Below are 23,190 nucleotides of genomic sequence, written 5' to 3' on the forward strand. Positions count from 1 at the left end.
GAGGCTAACATGAAGTAAAGTTGCCAGCTGAAGAAGAAAATATTTACTTGAATTTGATGAAATTTGAACTAAAAATCATGCCTCTTAATAAAAACCTGTGGTTTGGATTCTGTGTTCTTCCCATATGTTTCTAATCTCTTGGGGGTTTTCAGATATGTGCCCAGCACACAGACCTCCTGACAAATGTTTTCAAAATGCTGAATTTGCAGATGTAAAGAGATTTTGCAATAGGAAAAATGAAATTTGAGAGTAAAATCCTTCCTTTACTGGGAGAGAGGGGGGTGAAGCCTTAGAAAATTTTTTTTAAAAAAGCAGAGCTGCGAGGCATTAATTTTTTCCTGTATGTGAAATAGCTATAGAGAAACCACTTGTAATTTTCTTTGCCTGTTTTACCACAGCCATTGGCCCAGTGATGGAGAACTAAGGGAATACAAAGCAGCTTTTTGTCAAGCTTAGTAATGCAGTCCTGGCTGCTGCTGATCTTACTTTACACTGTAGAGCTGTGAGTTGAAGTTGTTGATAGAAACATACCTTCCATGTGCTTAACCCATTGTTTTCATAAAAGTCCAGAAGATGGATTAGGGTTTGTTTAAAATAAATATATAAAAATGGCCATGGGAATCAGGTGTCTGAGCACATTGTGCAGTGCTGGTTGTTGATTTAAGGAGCTCTCTCACTCGCTCTCTTTCGGGTACTTCCATAATAATTTTTTATTGCTTTACACCTTCATGTTGGGCTGGCTTTTCCTTTTTGCAGTCCTTTCTGCTTTGGCTGCTGCTGTGTTCTGAGAGCAAAGTCCTATTCCAGCAAGAGGGTTATAATGTTGCACGAAAGATCAAGAATGCAGGAAAGTCCATATTAAAGTGTTTGCACTTGAGAAAGCATAGGTTTAGATGCAAGCTAGGTTAGAAGTGGAGCATATAGCTTGAAAGAGGAGGGATCTTAGTGCAAATTTTGAAGTTCTTTTTCCATATCATTCCAAAGTGCTACAGCATACACTAGTGATATTGTAATGTTTCTGCTGTTGCTGTAACTTTTTTTGTGTGTGTGCGTGCACACGAATATATAAAATATGTGCATTTCCTCTTCGTATCAATAAACCACATGCCCCTCAGACTGGGCATTATATGAACTGCTGATGGAGTTAATTTAAAGCATGACATTCATCCCATTTAATATTATATTTGTCATTTGCCTGGAGGACGTGCAGGGCCGGCGCTTCCATTTAGTAGGGCACCAGGATTTGCGGGGGGGGGCAGCATTTTGCTGCCCTCGGCGGCAATTCGGCGGCAGGGGGCCTTCCGCGCTCCAGGTCTTCGATGACAATTCTGCGGCGGGTCCTTCACTCGCTCTGGGACTCGCCGCCGAAGTGCCCCGAAGACCGTGAGCGTGGAAGGACTCTCCTGCTGCAGAATTGCCACCAACGACCGGGAGCACTGAAGGACCCCCGCCTAGGGCGCCAAAAACCCTGGCGCCGCTCCTGAGGATGTGGAATTGCTTTTCCTAGGCTGTCCTACTGGGGTCTTCTTACCCTTTTTAGACTCTATTGACATTGCTGTTAAAATAGTTCCCAGTTTAGTAGGCTGGGTCATTTGATAAGCAGACAGTGTTCTCTATGGATGCATAGCTCCATGCTTGTGGGCGCTGGGAGCAGCACGACTGCTCTAACACTGTCAGTGCTCCTACTCACGTTGCTTTTGGAGGTGTTTGTGTTACTCACTGGGGTGTATTTTGCGTCACTCTCTCTGATGATCCACAGAGGATATAAGCTTTTCCAGCCACCAAATACAACGCCTTACCTCAAGTTCTAGTAGATCATGCTTTTAACTCTGGAGATCTGCCGTGTTGGCTGAACCAATGGGCATCACATCTACACTGAGCTCTACTGTAGCCAAACGTTTCCCATCATTGTTACCCACATGTCAACCCCATTAGAAGTAGCAATGATGGGGCCACTGCTGTAGACAGGCCTCCAGATTGTATTCAGCATTTTAAGCATCACGTTCACTCACTGGTTCAGATCAGGATTATGAGTAGACTTGGATGGATTAAATTTTCATCAGTAAATGCTAGTAAACCTCAATTTCACCATACACGCACAAACCCCCAAAAACTATTTCCATCAGTAATAATCAAAATTTACAGATAGGCAAAGTAAGTAAACTGTTACTTGGGAACTTAGGAGTACGATTTAAGGACATTAACTTTGTCTGTTTTGATGTGATGTTGACAATTTGTGTTTTAATGTTTACAAAGTTGTATTGTTTTGAATCTCAACATCTACTGTCATTAAATAATTATTGTTTGATTCCCCCCATTCTTTCTCAGAACAGTAAAAGTTTAAATCAATACAAATAAAAAAATGCTTAAAAATAAGCATTGATACTATCCATCAAAGTTATTTTTAAAAAATTGAATTTTGCCAGTTCTAGCTATAAGACACAGTATCTAATAAACCAGTGAGTGCCAGTATTTTGTCTATATCAGCCCTTCCAGCAGTGAAGCTGAACCATTGGGGAATGATAAGAAAATTGATCTATTGTGTATAGGGCCAGAGAGAAATGTTGACTGTCTGGCACAGCAGAGAAACAAGATGCAGCTTGTAGTCCTGCCAGCACTATCTGTTTTCTAAGCAGTATGTTTCTTAAAGACTTTTTCCTCCACCCTGCTCCCCTTTAAATTCCTGAATCTTAATCAAGCAAAATAGCTCGTTAATCTGCATCACCTGGGTTCTTCCACTGGTTTGGTAAATTTCTGAACAATAAATGTCCTCCCGGCCCTAGACACTGCTTGTTGACCTGGAAAGACAAGTTGCCCACTGTAAGTAACGTTTATTAATGCATTATAATGGCAGCCACTGATTAAACATAATATGCATAACCTTGCATCTAAACACTTCATCCCTTCAACAGCCAGTGAAGTTCAGGGTCGAACAAGTTTAAGTACCATTGCCTCAATACATAAAACAGCCCCAGAGCTTTTCAGGATCTTTAAACTGGTGATTAGACGTCTCTTCTTGAAAGGATGAAAGTTTCAATTAGACAAAGTGCCTGGGAGACGAATCAGCTTTGGCATCAGAGGAAACTTAAGCTTCTTGGATCCAGAACGAGAACCAGAGTGAGGAGGACGGAGACCAATTATCATTTTTAAAATACCCTAAATAGTCTGAGGATTTGAAAAGATTTTCACCATTGAGGCTGGGCTTGGGAAAACGAAAGCATTTTGTTAAGGACCCTTCTACCTTGTTGCTTCCAAGGATGCTGTTGGACGACTTGTTGTCAAGAAAAGCAGATGCATATAACAAGCCAACTGCTTTGAGGATGAGCTCAATTAAGTTGGAAAGAGCGTAGCTTGGTAGCATTGTCATACAGTGGATTGGGTCTTGGATTGGGAACTGGGAGACTTGTTTAATTCTTGACTCTGCCAATGACTTGCTCTTTGAACCCAGTCAAGTCATTTCATCTTTCTAGGCCTCTGTAAAATGAGGATACTTCCCTTGTTTTCTAAAGTGATTTGAGACCTACAGATGAAAATCTCAATAGATGAGCTGAGTATTGTCATGTGATGATGGTTATAATAATAATTTGAGATATACCTTTCTCCTAGAACTGGAAGAGACCTTGAAAGGTCATTGAGTCCAGCCCCCTGCCTTCACTAGCAGGACCAAGTTCTGATTTTTGCCCCAGATCCCTAAGTGGCCTCCTCTAGGATTGAACTCACAACCAACCCTGGGTTTAGCAGGCCAATGCTCAAACCACTTAGCTATCCCTCCCCCTGTGGTTGGGGGGTGGAAAACAGAGTGGAGGGGTGACTCAAAAGTTTGGATAGGTGCTCTGCCTATGGTTAGAGGCAGATTTGGGCTCTGTGGGGCTAGGATTTGATTAGGATCTCAGGAAAGGAATTGGGAACGATGAATGAGTTTGACAAACTCAACTGTTTGGAAAGGCAACACATTTTTTGTCCAAACTTTTTTGGAGAGGTGGATGGGCCCTTTAATAGTCTGCAGAGCGCCATTGTATAAATAATCCATAATGCAGATGAATATTTTCTGTACCGTGCATGAAAGAGGTGCTTGGAATGAACTCTGCTGTGCTGTTTAAATCAAGCCCTAGCTTTAAACTCTGACTTCAGATTCAAGCTCCTTCAAGTTCTGAGGGTGTCCAGAGCTGGGACTTTGGCTTGATTGAACTGCTGATTGTACGTTATTCACTGTCAATCAAAAATGTTGTTATGAAAATTGAGATTGCAGAAAATTCTGCTTAGCTTGAAGAAATTAGCCCCGTGTCAATCTGCATGGTTGCTGTACTAATGATTTCCTTCTGTCCCTCATCTTGAGTCCTTGTCACACAGCATGTCCCACATTAGGCTCTTGGCAAGAGGAGAGGTTTCCCAAGAGGGGATTCCTAGAAATGGAACAAGCCTCTTCTTCTCAGAAAATAGTTGCTTGTCCTTTGATGCCAATAAACCAGTCAATTGCTATTATGATTATAATTTATGTTTATAGTATCACACACAGGTCCCAATTGGAATCAAGGCCCTAACATGCTGGGCATTGCACAAACATGTAAGATGACACAGACCCTGTCTTGAAGAGCTTGCTGTCTCAGGTGACAAATGGGCCTTGACGGGTGGGAGGAGTGGGATACCATCCAATGCTTACAGCAGCTATCGATAGACCAAGTGCTAAGTATCCTCATCTGAGCCTCCAATTTAACTGGCCTAAATTCGCTGTTTTCTTATAGACCTCACAGCAGAGTTGGGTCTTGAGGAGTGATCTGAAGGAGAGGAGGGTAGAGGCCTGGAGGATGAGGTAGGGCATTCCATGCATAAGGAGCACCATGGAGGAAGGTGTGAAGATGTTGGTGTGAGACGCTAACCAATAGGCAGATGAGGCTGGCATGGTTGATGGAGAAGAGTGGTGGTGTGAGACAAGCAGACAGGTATGGAGGGGTGGAGTTATGAAGAATTCAAACACCTCCTTGCACAAAAATAAGAACAACTCCACCCCTAAGCTTGGGGAAACTTTGGCAGGAAGAGGAGGCTGCTCATGATGCAACTGTGGTTTCATAGCTGGCAAGGGGGAGAAGAATCTGTGAGTTGGGGGTGGAGTGGAATCTTCCATGGGAGGGGAAAAGATGGGTTTTCCTGTTTTGCTGAAGACTCAAGAAACCACAACCTGAAGTAGCCAGGAATTAGTAGATCCCACTGTCATAGGCCAGTGGGCTGTTCTCTGGGATTACAAAATAGGAAGGAAGAAAAGAACCTGGGAGTCAAAGGATGTGTAGTTTAGTTGTCGCTAAAGGGCTCCTTGTTTGACCAGGTCATAACAGTGTTAATGTAAGGCAAGCGTAGGGTCAGAGCTAATGAGTGGTGGGGGCAGTGGTGGTGGTTCAAAATAGGGATACAAAATTAGGTTGGAAATCTAATGAGGACTGGGTTTCGCATGTTTTTTCCCCTTCTACGTCGAGCTGCAGCTTGGCACTGCAGAGGCAATGGGAAGAGAGGAAAGGTGTTTAAAATAGAGCTATCCCCACCAATTACAGACTTCAAAGAAAGGTTCCATTTGATGCCGTTATGATTCTAGTCAAACTAGCCCATGTATCCCCATTGGAAATGCCTTGACATGGTTCTTACAAGAGAAAAGGGGCGGAGAATAGTTTCTTATTTTAGTACTGAAAGGCCAGAAGGGAGGCCATTTTTGGGGTACACCCAGCCAGCTGGGAAAGGGGGAATAACCGAGAGCTCAGGATAAAGCCGTTTCATCCAGTTTGTTCAGATAAGCATGCAAACATCTGGGTTCTGTTTATCCAAATCTCCGAGCTTTTTGAAGTTCACTCATGGCCGCTTATGACTCACCAAGTTTTCAGGGCTGGTTTTTCATACACTGGCTTTCGTTTTTGTACTCTCATTGATCTATGGCTCAGCTTAGGTTATTTAGATGACTGTGCAGTGCAGGAATGTCCATAGAGTGGCAAATGGCTCATCTACCTGCTGCCAACAATTGCCAGTACCAGCTGAATTGGAGAAAGATGCAAGAAGTCCTGAGGAAGGCAGTTATGGAATATCCTGCCCACAAGAATCGTTTCTTCCTAATCCCATTAATCAGAGTTTTGCTTATGCCCTGGAACTGGAGGATTTAGATCCAAAACTCTTGGGTGACACAACCATCATTCAGGGTGTTCTTGTTATCCACACATATGCCTCACCTGTGACTAAATATGGCATCTTACTGCACCTGCAAATCAGGTGCTTAGACATCAGAATTATTCCCACGGAATTTCAAATTGATAAAAGGAGACTCAACTGAGATCTTGCTAGGAAACAAGCTGCCGGTTTCCTCCTGCATTGACTTGTTGGCTGTCAGTTTAACTCTGATGGGAGTGATACTTGTAACCACTCACAGCCCTTGAATTCTCACAGCTGTTATTTCCAGGCAGAGGGAATCACTATCCATAAACCTGTGCTAATGACATGTTTTATCAAGTGGAACATCAGAGGGCTGGCAGGGAATCCATGAGACATGGATTAAGGTTTAAAGAGAATCTCTAGTAACTGGGTTTTCAAAGCATTCACTTAATCATGGAAACACATTGATCCACTACCAGTCTGTAGCCCTCTGACTTGGGCTGAATTTACAAAAGTAATTTGTTTTCCTATAATAATAATAATAATAATTAATAAAAAAAAAATAAAATCTAAGATTCTTCTAATTCCTTTTCAGATTATTTAAGAAAAAGTCATTATGCTTCTTAGCTCTGTGGTTATTCAGAGAAGCTTAACTTAAATATGGGAGTCTAAAAAAAACCACTTCAAGCAATATTTTTTTTATTGACCTTGGAGTCACTAAAACTGTTGTGGTAATGCACTAAAACAACAGTCCTGTTAATTAATAATGAATTGCAGTGAGAGTCCCAAAGAAGTGTAGTATTTATGACACGGACAGCCATTCCAAATGAAGTCACTCGTGTTATTCTCTTCAGCTGTTTTTGTTGAACCCCAGAGATTTCTCCAAAGTGCTGCTGTTGATGTCATTGGGAGTGATGTGATATTTCTGCACACATGTAAGATGAGCATAGAAAATGATCCAAAAAAGATGTTTTAACATTTTCCAGCATTGTCTGGGAGCTGCATGATGGGAACTAATCCATACATGAGTCACCCAAGCATACGTGGGTATTATACAATAAATGTCAAACAGATCCATAGATCCATATTGGTCAGACCTTCAGGGTGGGACTCAGGTAGAGTAAGTTTTTAAATATATATATATATATATATATATATATATATATAATTTTCATAGCTCTTTTTTTCATTGAAATTCTGTTCTACTTTTTTGGTGAACTTGAAATTTCTATCAAAATATCATCAATGTTTCAATTTTCTTCCAACCAGTTCTTCAGCTGGTTGGAAAATGGGACTTGAAGTTGACCCTTTTTTCCTCTTCAAATTCAAAATTTTGTCAAAACTGTGAAAATAAATGTCTTTCACCATGACTGCTATTGGGTCTTAAGTTTGGTGCAGTCAATCCATTTCATAGCAAAGAAGAAACGATGCCAGAAAAGATACAGCTGCAGTTGGTGGTAACTGGCATCCTTGTTGGAAATCTCATCAAAGATGAAAGAACCCTGGAGACTGAGTTACTTTTAAATCCCTAGAACTAGCCTTCTTTCCAGGACATTGAGGGGGTGGTAGAATCATAGATTATCAGGGTTGGAAAGGCCCTTAGGAGGTCATTTAGTCCAACCTCCTGCTTAAAGCAGGACCAATCCCCAACTACAGCCAAATGGCCCCCTCAAGGATTGAACTTACAACCCTGGGTTTATCAGGTCAATGCTCAAACCACTGAGCTATTCCCTCACCTATACCATGCAGTGGTATGGGCACTGTGGCTACCAATGCTGTCCCTGTTTAGTGCAGAAATAAAGAATGCCAGTGGTGCCAGGTGGCACTTTTCACCGCTATATTTAGCACTTACTTCACTGTTGTGATTAGATTGGGATTTTCACATATTACTGCTCTCGGATACAGCTTTCAAAATCACCTAAATCATTTAGGACTCATTTTTTAATTGTCACTTATGGGCAGATTTTCAGAGATTTTCAAGTGCCTAAAGATGCAAAGAGAAGCCTAATAGGATTTACAAAAGTACCCCTGTCTTTCAATGGGAATAAGGTGTCTAACCTGCATAGAGGCTTTTGATAATCCCAGTAGCACCTATCTCCATCTTTAGGGCCTGAATACTTTTGTAAATATTGCCCAGAGGGGCCTAAGTCCCACTGACTTTCACTGAGATTTAAGCTGCTATGTGCCTAAGTCACTTTTGAAAGTAGCAGTTTGGCTCCTAAGTCATTTTTGAATTTTTTTTACCCATCGTTACCCCTTTAGCAGCATTCCAGCACAAGTGTAAGTTACACATCCTGCAGAAGAGTTTTAGGCTAGGCAGCCAAAGTTAACCTGTGGCATCTTCTTTATCACTGCTCCTGTTGAAGAAAGTGGATACTGACATGGAAAGAGAAGAGGTTTGGATATTCTGTGCAATCAGAACAAGCCAAACAAATTGACTCTTCAGAGCAGCGAGCGGAATGGGAGCAGAGCTGGCTTGCTGCTTAGCAGCAACACACCTGAGAGGACACAGAGGGCCTCTGAGTCTCCCAGCACGGCTTGCTCCCCTTAAAGTCAGCTTCTTAAATCAAAGAAACAGGGCTCCTGACAGCTGAGCTGTGTGTACCTTTTGTGAAACCCAGCTACTTTTTTATTACAGGCTAAATTAGTTCATTTTATTGTTTGGCACTGCGGGATGAGGTCAATTGACTGGGATTCCTGCTAACAAGGTTTTAGTTCTGTCTGCCTTTTATGAGTGTGAACGTGAGGGGCTCCATTAAAGCCTTGCAGTTCTCACCTGCAAAGCAGAGAGAAAGATGAGATACCTAAGAACCCCTTGGGACTCTCTCCCCTTCCCCACAAGTGGGCTGTTCAGCCCATCCTGCTGCACTTGAGGTCTGGTTAGTGTCTCAGCACTCCGATGCCTCCCAGAATATTGTCACAGGGATTTTCCTGCTGGCTTCACACAGTTGAACGCTACTGCCATTGGACCAAAAAATAAGATCACGGAGGAGAGGTCAGCAGAGCTGGGAGCAGGATCCAGTACCAACAACAAGAGAAAAGTGAGAACTGGGCAAAGATGATTGGGTTTGAGGAGGAACAGACACAGTGAATTCTAAAGACATTTAGGTTGGCAAAGCTGACACCTCCTTCTGGCCCCTTCAGTGTGTTAATTACACCAGTCTAGACTCAGAGATTCCCTTAGACAATGAACCTGAGTCCAACTTCAGAGGAGTCTGATCTGTGCATTATGTGCTGAGGGGACTCAAAGAAGGTGCAAGTTACATCAGCTTAGATTCATTTTTGACTTTGGCCCATTAATGCATCTACAGGAAAACTGGCAGCAGATCCCCTTGATTCGTCAGACTAAAGAAATGACTTTAAACCTCCCTTTGGTTGCGGAAAAACAGCTGAGGATATTAGCCAGGGTTCCTCTCCATACTTAGCTCAGCATTCCTATGCCACTCAGACTAAAAGCCTTAACAACCTCTGCTCTGCTTAACTTACTGGACTGTACTTAGCTGGCAAACCCTGCTGAGGTTACCTCCTTTGCTTTATCTGTCTCTAGGGGAAGAGAATTTAGCCTGTATTCTATAAGTGACTTGAACTGTCAGCCCCCGCTGAGGTGTAAATCCATGCTTATCAGAAAGGAATAGCTTTCAACTTTCCTTCCCTGCCTCTCCTAGAAGAACATCAAGTCTGGGATTTGTTGCTGGTTTATTATTAACAACAATCAATAATAATTTATTTATATAAACTTACCCGGGCAATGTTAGAAACCCAAACCCAAAGCCTTATGGCAGTGCCGGGAACCAGTTGTAACAGCCAAGCTGAATGAAGCGCAAAAGGATTAAAAAAATAAATGAATGGTTGTTTATGGGCCTGATTCAGTGTGGGAGGGGAGCTTCCCCAGTTTCCGCTGTGACTGAAAAGGGAGGCAGAGAGGGAGGTTTTGTGGTTAAGGCACTGGAGTGGGAAGCAGGAGACGTGGCTTTTGTTCTTGGCTCTGCCACTGACTCCCTGTGTAACCTTGGCTAACCGACTGCTCATTCAGTGCCTCAGTTTCCCATCAGTAAAATGGGGATAATATTCCCTGCCTGACAGTAATGTTATGAATAGAGCTGGATGAAAACGGGTGACAGTGTTTGCCTCTGAAAAAGGAGGGCAAACCAAACCCCAACATTCTGGCAAAACAGCAGAACACTTCAAACATTTATTCGCCAAAATAGAAGGGGGTGGGGAATAAGAGGGGGGCAAGTGAGAGACTGAGTAGGAGGTGGGGTGGAAAAATTCAGTTTGGAAAACCGTATGTATATTTTCTCATTAAAAATTAAGGAAATATGGTTGATAAACAAAAATATTCATTATTTTTAAGAAAAGGTTTGATCAGAAGAAAGGTTACGAGTGATGAAAAATGTAAATGAGGATATGCGTGTGAGCGTTTGAGAGCTGCTCGCACACTCTGATGAGGAGAGATGCAGAAATGGATCTGTTCCCCCTTTGCTGAAAAGTCAGGGGGATGGGGCTGCAGGGATGGGGCTGCAGGCCTGGGGCAATGTCAAATTAGGGTAAGGTGGGGCTTGACTAGCCAGCAGATGTGTAGAATCAGCATATCTCCCAGAGAGCTCTCTGTTGGCTCCTCTCCTGTGGAGCCCTGCCAGAAATTTAATCTGTGTCCTTCTGGAGGAGCCCTATGGTGGCTGCAGAGTGTGCGTATGTGCGTGTGGTTGTCATTACCTGTGTTTCCTCGGCGGGTTTGCGTTCCTCCTCTGGCACAGCTACTCCTGGGAACGCAGAGGGTTCAGTCTGCATTCACAAAAGCAGATCTGGCCCCCGGTGTTTAAAAACATGTTCCAGTTTTCCTAGGGGTTTTCAGACATCCTGGCTAGACTCCGTCCCAGACTTCTGGTTCCCATTACAGGACTGCATCATCCGCCCAGGTTTGTTTTTGGAAAGGCTGTCTTTTTCTGCAGCTTGAACAATGTTTTCTGCTATTAAATAACCCCCCTTTCTGTAATGTAAAAAAAAAATCAGTTCTAATCATCTGAGTAGCAAAGCATCTGTCTATTGATTAAACTCTTGCTCTGTGTTTCAAAGTAAAACTGTGGCTCTTTATAAAAGTAAGTCATGTTTTGAGCTCATTTTTAGCCTATGGATATTGTGTTCCAGGTTCATTATGGGCTGAATGGTCCTTAAAGCAGGCATGATTCCTAACAAACCTGCAAGGTGCCTGATTTCAAACAGACCATGTCTTTCTTGTGACGTTTTTTTCGGATGTCGGTGTTTCTGTTCCTAATGGAGCAGTGATAAAATAGAAATAGACTGGAAATACATGGCAGTCTGTTTAGAAATCCATGGATGACTCACAAGTCCAGCTGGATGAGCGATGTGTTTAGATCCAAACTGGGTTGCGAAGGAGGTCATTTACCTACGACACGCCTCGTCCAAGGCACGGGGAGCCCTTTGACAGGGCAGCTTGCATGTCTCTTGTCTGTATGGTACCTGTCTTGTGGACGTCATTGTCAAGGGCTGTCAGCAGCACCAAACTGGCAGGGAAAGGGATGAGGCTGTCCAGGAGATGCCGAGGCGGTGACCTCTCTCTAGCTGCAATATCTGCTTGTGATAATGCACCTGGGAATAACAAGTGAAGCACAGTCACTTCACACCCTTGTTACCAGTGAGGGCTAAAGCAGATACTCAATGTGCACCCAAGGATAATGGGTTTTGCTGGCTGGCTTATCTCAGACCAAGTTCCTGAACAATCCTACCTTACTTGAGTGGGGGAGACTAGACAGCCTAACAGAACTCTTCCTTCTCTAATTTCTTGGTCCATTGTTGGGTCTTTTGTCTGCATAAGGACTGAGTGCAGACTTCAGTCTATGACTACATGTGTCTTTGTTGTCTCATGCTTCAGCTGGTCACCTGTAGGAGTCAAGAAGGGATTTTTTCCCCTCGGTATATTCTGAGATTTTCTGTCTCCTTCCTCAGAAGCATCAGAGATGGCCACAACTGAACATGGGGCACTGGATGGGAATTCTCTTCCTCTGGTGCTTTGCTAGTGGGCCCTGCTCACATGCTCAGGGTCTCTCTGGTCACCTTATTCAGGATTGGGAAGGAATTTTCCTCCTGGTCAGATTTGCTTGGCCATTTTGTTTTTTGCCTTCCTCTTCTGTATGGCGTGTGGGTTACTTGCTAGGATTATCTGGGTATATCTCACGTAATTCCCTGCCACTGCAAGGGCCCTCCTGTTATCTGCCTATGGCACACGGTAGTTTAGCCTCCTGAGGGCTGTAATATGTCAATATAATTTTGATTGTTGGGTTACTGTGTGGGTGGTGGTGGTGGCCTGTACTATACAGACTATTTGATCCAATAGCACCTTCTCATCTTAACCTCTGACTCTTTGATTGATGTGGGACATCTTTCTTGTTTTTATTCCCCCAGGGGGACATCCAGCAGCTCCTGATCGTGGCAGACCCCAGGGCAGCCCATGATTATTGTGAACACTACAGCCCTGACTGTGACACAGCCATTCCTGACACTCCCCAGTCTCAGGACCCGAACCAAGATGAATATGTAAGTAGAAAGGAAGAACATCTACTTGTGTATGCATGAAACCTAACTGCTTTATGGTCCACAAGTTATCCCCCCTAGGAGGGGCACCCAGGATGGGTACCAATGCATCACCCTCTGTAGGGGGAATTAGTTCAGGAGAAGAAGGAGGAACACAAGCCAACAGTGGTCAAGGCAGAAGCAGTCATGATCAAAGAGGGAAGAAATGATAAGGAAACTAGGAAATGTAAGAGTAATGAAAAGCAAGCAAAGGGTTCCAGTGACAACTGCAAGGGAAATTAATAATAATTGGGGAGCATACTAGCCGTAAATAAGCAAATGCACTGTGGCTATTAACTGAGATAGCACGTATGCACTGTTTCTTATTTAACTTCTGTTTAGTTTTTCTGTGAGTCTTTCAATAAGTCACTGGCTTGTCTTGAATTGCTTTCCCCACCCCCTGTGGTTGCAAAAATCTGCTGCATAATAGCCCAGTGAAAGGGATCGTGGAGCATGGAAGTTGAAACCCTGGCAAGGTAGGTCAACTTTCTGGCCTTGTAACTTTGATAATTTTTTTCTTTAAGAGGTTGAATCCCTTTTACAAGACAAGGCATCCAATGCTATATGTAAGTGCTCAGAACAACTTCTAAAACCACAACGTCAGCGTGATTTTAGTGGATAAGGTACAGGGTTAGATCTCAGGAATTGTGGATTTTAATCCCAGCTTTGTTGCTGATTCGCTGTGTGACTTTCAGTGTATCACTTCATTTTTCTGCACCTTGTTTTCCCAGAGTGTGAAATGAGGGCTTGTCTACACGGTGATATTGAACTCCTGGTGTGAATCTACAGCACATTAGCTAGCTTGCAAGGTAACTGGTCAGGTGAATTATGCTACCATGCACTAAAAGCTTGTATGCTATAGATTTACACCCTGGCTCACTGCACTAAATCGCCATGTAGACAAACCCCGAGTATTTGAGTGCTCAGGTGCCCATAGGAAGCAGAGTGGGTTACCCTACGTGTAGCAGTGCAAGTTTAAAAATTGGACCCTTACTAACTATTGCAACTGAATATAATAATATACATACATCACTTTCTAAATGCCAACAGATGTTTCAAGTCAACAGTTTTAATAAGATCAATTGATTTTTGAAACGTCAGCTATTAGGGGTGGTCAAAAACCATGGAAAAAGAAATCTCAGTTTTGTTCTTTTGTTTTTGGTTGAAATTTCATTTTGACCAAAATGTTCTAGGCAGACCTATAATTATCTCATGATTTCTTGGATAAACACTCAGCTGTGCCTAGTTAAGAGAATTACTAGAAAGGGTTAGACTAGGGGTGGGCAAACTTTTTGGCCTGAGGGCCACATCTGGATATAGAAATTGTATGTTGTGCCGTGAAAGCTCACAAAATTGGGGGTAGGGCTGTGGGAGGGGGTGAGGGCTCTGGCTATATATGCAGGCTCTGGGGTGGGGCTGGGGATGAGGTTGGGGTTGGGGTTGCAGGAGGGTGCTCCAGGCTGGGACTGAGGGGTTCAGAAGGTGAGAGGGGATCAGGTCTGGGGCAGGGGTGCAGGAGCAGGTTAGGGGTGCAGGCTCCAGGTGGTGCTTATCTCAAGCAGCTCCCAGAAGCAGCGACATGTCTCCCCTCCAGCTCCTACATGGAGGCGCGGCCAGGTGACTCTGTGCACTGCCCTGTCCGTAGGCACTGCCCCTGCAGCTCCCATTGGTCACAGTTTCTGGCCAATGGGATTTACGGGGGTGGCACTTGGGGTGGAGGCAATGTGCAGAGCTCCTTGGCTGCCCCTTCGCTTAGGAGCCGGAGGTGGGACATGCCCCTGCTTCTGGGAGCTGCACGGAGAGTGGCAAGACCCCGACCCTGCTCCCAGGCTGGAGCTCAAGGGCCAGATGTGGCCCCCGGACGGTTGTTTGCCCACCCCTGGGTTAGACCAAGATTTTCAATAGTGACTAGTGACTATGGATTCCTCTTATATTCTTTTTTTGGGGGGGGGAAGAGGGGTCTTGATACATCTTAAAGGAGCTGATTTCCAGATACTGCTGGCATCTACCCTCTGAAAATTAGGCTCTTTGAAGGTGTTTCAAGTTTGGCACCCAGAATCATTTTTGAAAATCTCAGCCTCACTCATGTTCGTGTGCATGTACAAAACCCTTGGTTTAGTCACATACCTTTGTCTGATCCAGCTCACATTGAAGCCAATAGAAATCTTTCCATTGGCTTCCATGGACATTAGATCACCCTCAATACCCTGCTTCTGTCTAGAGAAACATAAAGGCTTATTTCTTTTTTTACAATTAATGTGCTCGAAAGAAGTGGAAACAATAAATAAGTACAAGCAAATAAAATCCACTGTGGTTAAAATCTGGGAGGAGGTAGGGAAATAAAGCTATTTTTTGATCCAGTTTCTCACCAATCAAAACTAGCTGCAAAGGGCTCGTCTTGGAAGGGTTATGTTACTCTATGAAATTTTATACAAGAATAGCTGTTCCATGAATGGCCTTTAAATACCAATAAAATCAGTGTACTGGGTTAGGAATTTGTCTCACCCAACTGTAACAAAAAGCCTTGTTTGTAGTTCGTTTTTTAAAATGGCCGATGCCTAATGGAAAACTCTGAAACTGTCGTATTTTAGAAGTCATTTCTACTGCAGGCTGCTTACTCTCTATTACTACAGATATATGCATGAAAACAGAAACATTGCATCTTTAAGAGCTCATTTGTCTCAAGTCGCTTTTTCCCCATCTGAATTCATGACACAGAACAGGAGGTTCTGAACTACTTTGAGTTATAGAAAATCCCTACGTACTTTTCAGCATGAGTGTTAACTCTGGTGTACTGGCCAAATTCCAGTTTGGGTAAATTCATTCCACCTCTTTAAATTCCCCCAAAACTTAAATTAAATTACTTGTTAAACAGCTGCTAACTTCTGCCTCAGAAGCAGCTGCATTTCAGCGGTGGCGGAAAGGATTTTATGCCGTCTGCAAAGCATATTGGCATCTTTCAGGAAAGAATATGTCACAGGAATATAAAATGAAGTGGGTATTCACCCACGAAAGCTCATGCTCCAAAACGTCTGTTAGTCTATAAGGTGCCACAGGATTCTTTGCTGCTTTTAGGAATATAAGAGATTATTATTCTTTAGTCACAAATTTCTCAAAAAAACCAAAAATTATGCCCCAGGTATATTGTAGGCAGAATATCACAGGAGCTGATGAACACTGAAAAAGCAAGAACCTGGTAGAAAGGAAATATCAGTAGAAAGAAAGGGTGAAGGATAAGAAATCTGGGAAATATGGAAGGCTCTTAAGTATTTCAAGCATAGGAGTAGATCCATTGACTTTAGCGGAACTACTCACATGCTTAAAATTAGGCGTGTGCTTAATTAGCTTCCAGAACCGAGGTCTATATGACCCGAATTAAAAAAATACTTAGCAGTACAAATGCGTTTGCAAAATATTTGTCTAATCTGTACACGAAAAATGAAACTCTGGCTCCACTGAAGTAAATGGCAACACTCTGGCTTCCGGAGAATGAGAATGTTGCCCAGAATGGGTAATTTGCACATACAAATGCACCTAGATAGCCATTTGGACGTACAATTAATCCATGCAATTTCTCACACTATGTTTGTGTTGGGAGGCCTATCTTGTCTGGATGTGTTGCTCAATACTCTGCAACACGCAAGCATAACTGAATCTGTGTGTTTAGTTCTCAGAGTTTTGCATGAGGCATCAGTGTCTCTTAAAAGACTGATTTTCAATGTGCATTTGTGAGTGATGGTGCCTGAAGGGGTCGCGCGTGCAGGAGTGGCTGCTGTATTTGCCTTTGCCAGGCTGCAAAACCAGGCAAAGTTAATTGTTAATTTTTATTTTTTGCATCTTCTGTGAGTGACAGCGGGAATCAGACCCAAAAATATTATTAGGACCACACTGATCAAGGCCATTACATCTCCGCTAACCTATGTTTTATCAGGATTGTTTTAGAAGACACTCTACTAATGATTGCAAAGCTTAAATGAAACGTTAGAGCCGTCTCTCCTAAGGTGCAAGGGAGTTTTTTGCTGTACACATCTAAGGCAATAATATGACCTATAGTAATCCAAATGATGAGCCTTTCTCAACTGCATCTCTAGGGAATTTACATCTTTTGACGTGTCATTTTTATCGTTTTAGTCTGTTAAATGGTCCAGAAGCATTAGTCAGGGTCACCTCCAATGGTTTGGGGGCCCAGTGTGGGAGCATCAGGTTCGGGAAGTCAGCTAGGACTTCTGGTATCTTGAATCAAGAGGCAGTCCCCACTGCAATGTATGGACAGGTGCTATGAGATTGACATTCAGATGAGTATAGGGTAGCACACGAAGCAAAGCAGCCAGTGAGGATGGAAGGAGAAAACCATCATTTCATACTTGATCAAATTAGAAAGCTAAACGTGTTACGAACAGGTTAGTGAATAAAGCTGGCTTAAAAATAATTCCTCCCCCTTGTTCTTGTGTGGAAATTTGGATGCAGCCTTTCATCAAATCTCAGATTTCTGTAAATTTCAGCCTTCTTTACTCGTGACTCTTTTGTGTTAGTTTTCCCTCTGCTTCACTGTCGCAGATGCCAGTGGAAAAAGAATTTCAAAGTCACTGTACTTTTGAATATAAAATTCACATGGCCTAGCAACAGCTGGCAAGGAGCTCACTTAAGGAGTTGTCTGCCTTCACCTCTTTTCTTGCTGTGGTTCCTTTGCAGTACACTGAGGGGGATGGAGAAGGTGACACCTATTATTATGAATATCCCTACTACGAGGACACCGATGATACAGGAAAGACAGAAGCACCCACTGCCAAGCCTGTTAATGCTGAAGAAGCAGCTAGAGAGGTGACCGAAATTGAAGAGGTAGGTGACGGCGGGGAGGTGGCAAGCTCTTGTTTTGTTTCGTCTTGTGCTTCATTTAAAGACTTGCTGTTCTGAATTTTTATAGACACACAAATGGCATGTGGGTGAAAGGCTGGAATCTTAAAATGGAAGAAACTACTGTAGATAGCTCTGCATTTGTGCTCTGTGCATGCAGTGTGAGGTTTCCATAGTAATGTGGTGCCTCTACTTTGAGCTGAACGAGGATGGGTAACAAGCTTGGTGGTTTCTGACACCTAGTCTCTCCAGCAGAGCTAGAAGAATACGGGCTGCGATCTTGCAATCAGAGCATGATTAGACATGGTCTGCACCTGAAAATGTACTTGAAGCAAGATCTTGCATATATGTCTACATGGAATATTAACTTTGTGCACCAAGGATGTGTCTACTCTGCAAGTGAACGTGTGATTGTAGCGCAGGTCAGCATATCCGTGCTAGCTTTAATCTAGCTAGCACAGCTAACAATACTAGTGTAGACATGGCATCACGAGTTCAGCAGAATACATATCCAGGGTCCCCGGTGGGCTTGTGCTCTCATTGCTAGCCTGTAGTGCTGCATCTACACTCGTATTTTAACCCATGCTAGCTGGATTAAAGCTAGAATGAATGTCACCCCATGCTACAATCACACCTTCACTTACAGTGTAGGCAAACCCTACATCACTTCCACAATAGTAGTTGCTTTTGCCTTCAGAGCTTTTTCTATTGTGCATTTTGAATCCTGAATCTCAAGGCATACATTTTCAGAAGTTCCCGTTAGTTTTGGGGCACCCAGCCTGAGACCACTTGGGCTGGATTTTCAGAGCTGCTGAGCACCCGAGGTCCTATTGCCATCAGTTGCCCTGAACACCTGAAAATCAAGCCTGTAGGTCTCACACGAGGCACCCAAAATTAGTAGTCACTGCTGAAAGCATAGTTCTGAGTCCTTACAGCTTTTCACTGAGCTATCAATCAGCTGCTTGCTTGGTTTTAAAGAGTCTTCTTGGTTTAGACAGGAAAGGAATTTTCAACCCCATGTCTTAGCCATAAGAGAGCCAGAACATCCTCTGCTTTCTCTAACTCGGGCATTGTTTGTGTTTTGCAATAGGAGCTCACCTCTCCAACCACACAAGCACCTACAGTGGTGGAAAACAGAGAGGAGACCAAAGAGGATGAGAAAGTTGATGACCCCATCGTGGATGAATATAATTATGAAACCATTAACGAGGAGTACTACACTCCCCTCCCTTACGAGGACCTCAACTATGAGGATTTAGACACTCAGGATACCCTTACTGAAGATGCTGTCGAAGCAGAAGTCCCCACCAGCACAGTCATCACCCCCAACGCAACCAATGTAATTTCCTCCAAGGAGTCTATGATTTGTCCTTTTCTTTGTTACTTTTAAGTCTTGACAGCAAAGGATCTAATGGAAAAACTTGAAGTGTCCAAGGCATTTGTAGAGAAAAAGGCCTGCCTGAAAAATGTAATCCTCCTGCATTTCCCCTGTGTGAACACAGCACTGCTACGTAGAACTGATTGACATTTTTCTCATGAAAAAAGTTTTCCTGTCAAAAAATCTGGGTTTAGTCAAAGTCAATGTTTTGTTCAGGAAAATGTTGGTTTTGACTAATTTTTTTTTATTTCCAGTCAGGAGAATCAAAATAAAAAAATTGTTTCAAGGCAGAATTGTCAATTAAATTAAAAAAAAATGTTGATTTGAAATTTGGACATTTTCAGTTCAATTCTGTGAAATTTTTCAGTATTTCAAATTTTTGTTCCCATTTGGAATGGAAGCTCATTTTGAAATGCCAAAATTTCTCATGGTTATGAATGTTACATTTTCCTAACAGGTCTGCTAATAGTAAGGTGAGATTCAAGCTTCCACAATAAACATGCTGTGAAGTGATTACATTTTCTGGTGACCCTCTCTCTCTATGGGTATGTCTACACTATGGGATTATTCCAATTTTACATAAACCGGTTTTGTAAAACAGATTGTATAAAGTCAAGTGCACATGGCCACACTAAGCACATTAATTCAGCGGTGTGCGTCCATGTACTGAGGCTAGCGTCGATTTCCGGAGCATTGCACTGTGGGTGGCTATCCCATAGTTCCTGCAGTCTCCCCCACCCATTGGAATTCTAGGTTGAAATCCCAATGCGTGATGGTGCAATAACAGTGTCGCGGGTGCTTCTGGGTAAATGTCGTCACTCATTCCTTCCTCCGTGAAAGCAACGGCAGACAATCATTTTGCGCCCTTTTTCCCTGGATTGCCCTGGCAGACTCCATAGCATGGCAACCATGGAGCCCGTTTTGCCTTTTGTCGCTGTCACGGTATGTGTACTGGATGCCGCTGACAGAGGTGGTACTGCAGTGCTACACAGCAGCATTCATTTGCCATTGCAAGGTAGCAGAGATAGTTACCAGTTGTTCTGTACCATCTGCTGTGCCATTGTAAATTGACGGTGAGATGATGGTTACCAGTTGTTCTGTACCGTCTGCTGTGCCATTGTAAATTGGCGGTGAGATGATGGTTATCAGTTGTTCTGTACTGTCTGCTGCTGTCATGGGTGCTCCTGGCTGGCCTTAGCTGAGGTCGGCCAGGGGCGCAAAGACAAAAATGGGAATGACTCCCTGAGTCAATCCCTCCTTTATGGTTTATCTAAAAATAGAGTCAGTCCTGTCTAGAATATGGGGCAAGTGTACTAGAGAACCAGTGTATCAGAGAACCAGAGAGCACAGCCACTCCGTGTCAGATCCCGCAGAAATGATGAGCTGCATGCCATTCACGGGGGGGTGTCCCTGCAACAACCCCACCCGTTGATTCCCTTCTCCCCCAACCTTTCTGGGCTACCGTGGCAGTGTCCCCCATTTGTGGGATGAAGTAATAAAGAATGCAGGAATAAGCAACACTGACTTTTTAGTGAGATAAAATGAGGGGGAGGCAGCCTTCAGGTGCTATGATAGTCCAGGCAGGACATTAAACGGTGGGGGGGAGAGGAGCCCAGCATTCTGCTGCTATGATAGTCCAGGCAGGACAGAATCTTTTCTTTAGACATGAAAGGGGGGGGGGCTGATGGAACTTAGCCCCCAGTTGGTATGATGAGGACAGTTACCAGCCGTTCTGTACCATCTACCGGGAATGACCGGGAGTCATTCTTATTTTTACCCAGGCGCCCCCGGCCGACCTCACCTGAGACCAGCCAGGAGCACTTACGGGCTGATGATGACGGTGGATAGCAGTCATATTGTACCGTCTGCCACTGGGGAAGGGAGGGGAGAGGATGCTGCTATTCATTGTCACAGCACCTTGTCTACCAGCAGCATGCAGTAGACATAGGGTGACATATAAAAAAGTCAAGAAACAATTTTTTTCCCTTTTCTTTCATGGGGAGGAGGGGGGGTAAATTGACGACATATACTCTGAAACACCCTGGACAATGTGTTTCATCCTACAGACATTGGGAGCTCAGCCAAGAATGCAAATGCTTTTCGGAGACTGCGGGGACTGTGGGATAGTTGGAGTCCTCAGTACCCCCTCACTCCCTCCATGAGCGTCCATTTGATTCTTTGGCTTTCCATTACGCTTGTCACACAGCACTGTGCTGTGGACTCTTGTCTATCATAGCCTGGAGATATTTTCAAATGCTTTCTCATTTCATCTTCTGTAACGGAGCCGTGACGGAACAGATTTGTCTCCCCATACAGCGATCAGATCCAGGATCTCCCGTACGGCCCATGCTGGAGCTCTTTTTGGATTTGGGACTGCATCGCCACCCGTGCTGATCAGAGCTCCATGCTGGGCAAACAGGAAATGAAATTCAAAAGTTTGCGGGGGTTTTCCTGTTTACCTGGCCAGTGCATCCGAGTTCGGATTGCTGTCCAGAGCGGTCACAGTGGTGCACTGTGGGATACCACCCGGAGGCCAATACCGTCGATTTGCGACCACACTAACCCTAATCCGATATGGTAATACCGATTTCAGCGCTACTCCTCTCGTCGGGGAGGAGTATAGAAACTGGTTTAAAGAGCCCTTTATATCCATATAAAGGGCCTCATTGTGTGGACGGGTGCAGCGTTAAATCGGTTTAATGTTGCTAAAATCGGTTTAAACGCGTAGTGTAGACCAGGCCTATGTTTTGGATTAAATGCATTGCACTCCCTACATGTTAGTTAATATTCAAGCAGGTCTATTCCCCTCCCTCTCCCAAATTCTACAGTTTCATCCCATTTGTTTGTTGTGAAAAATTGTCACCATTTTTTTGGCCAGTTTCTGTTAAATATACAGGCATGTGGAAATTCTTACAACATTCTCAAAAATAAATTAACTGAGATATGGAGGGAAGCCGCCATCCCAGAAGTTCAACAAAACCAACAAAACCCTGCTGCAGAACAACCCAATGACAACTATCTGAAGCTGGTAGAAATTTTGAAAAATTTGAAATTTAAAAAAAAAATCTCTCTCTGTTCTGTAGCTAGCTGTGTCACTGTTTGAAATATTTGAATCTTAAAAATTTCAAACTTTAAAGGGTAGTAATTATAATTTTTTTCAAAAATTGTTTCCTTTTTGTCCTCGTTCTAGCAATAACCAAGTGAGTTACTGGACAGGCCTTGATAGACACTTAGATAATGTAGACAATCAATTTTGTGATGTCTCATTTCATGGCACCTATTATCTCAGAGGGGTCCATCTGTCACTTTTGTCCAAATGGGCAGAGGCAGGTACAAGAAAGGTTGGCTGTAAGCTTGAACACAGCTGCTTTCTGGAGCAATTTGGGTTGTTTCCTGATTGCATCTGTGAATGTTCCATATTTAACATGTGTCCTGCCCTCACCATCAAATATTGATGTTCAGATGGGTCCTTATTGGTGTTGTCATCAAATTAGACTAGAAGTGTCATGTCTGTGCCTACTAAATTTCTCTCCCAACGAGGAAATAACCCTCTTCTGGACTTCCTCTCTGCCCAGAAGCCTTGACAATCAATGTCAGTAGTGGGATAATATTTCCCAGGAGACCTGGCAGAGATTTTCGTTGCTTCTTGAATAGAGAGGGAGATTTAGTTGTCATACCGTCAAAAAAAATACACCTCTCTGGGAAGCAGAGAAGGGTGTCAAAGAGGGAGCAAAGGCTGGCCAAGAGAATTAAAGTTGGGCATAAGATGCTTCCCAGAATAAATTAAAAGGTGTCATGGAAGCTGGCCAAACGGAGATCCAAGCAGCTGTAGAAAGACAGGAGAGGAGCCAGCAACAGATGAAGGAAAATCTCAAGGCAGAGATCAAATCCAATCAATTGGGAATAAAAAAATGCAGTGGAGGAGGAAAGCGAGGCTGCATGAAAAGATACAATGGCCTGGTAAAATGTGTTGAGGAACTGAGCACCAGTCCTGAACAAACAAATAGGTGAGAAGGTTTTCCAGGAAATATAAAACAGCCAGAATTCATTGACTCAACTAGAACTCTCTAGGAGAGAAGCTAGAGATGGGATTTGATGACTTTGGAAAATGCTTGGATGAGGAAATGAAAAGCTCAGAGACCAATTTGGTTGTTAGGATATGGAATCAGAAAAGAAACAAGCTTGAGGTAAGGAAACATGTTAAGACTTTGTGCCTAAGCGCTAACTCCAGGATGCTCTGC

The 23,190-nt window shown here is 43.4% G+C and overlaps 1 protein-coding gene across 2 annotated transcripts in view; it reads left to right on the plus strand.

The window, feature by feature from the left end:
• COL5A1 (collagen type V alpha 1 chain) overlaps positions 1 to 23,190 on the plus strand; it is a 243,899-nt gene that overhangs the window by 93,993 nt on the left and 126,716 nt on the right. For both annotated transcript variants that reach the window (XM_030535663.1, XM_030535661.1), the window contains exons 5-7: positions 12,550 to 12,681; positions 17,410 to 17,556; positions 18,662 to 18,910. In XM_030535663.1, the coding sequence (XP_030391523.1) occupies positions 12,550 to 12,681; positions 17,410 to 17,556; positions 18,662 to 18,910 (528 nt within the window). The remainder of the gene's footprint in view (positions 1 to 12,549; positions 12,682 to 17,409; positions 17,557 to 18,661; positions 18,911 to 23,190) is intronic.

Source organism: Gopherus evgoodei, chromosome 16, assembly GCF_007399415.2.
Source record: "Gopherus evgoodei ecotype Sinaloan lineage chromosome 16, rGopEvg1_v1.p, whole genome shotgun sequence".
NCBI classification, from domain to species: domain Eukaryota; kingdom Metazoa; phylum Chordata; order Testudines; family Testudinidae; genus Gopherus; species Gopherus evgoodei.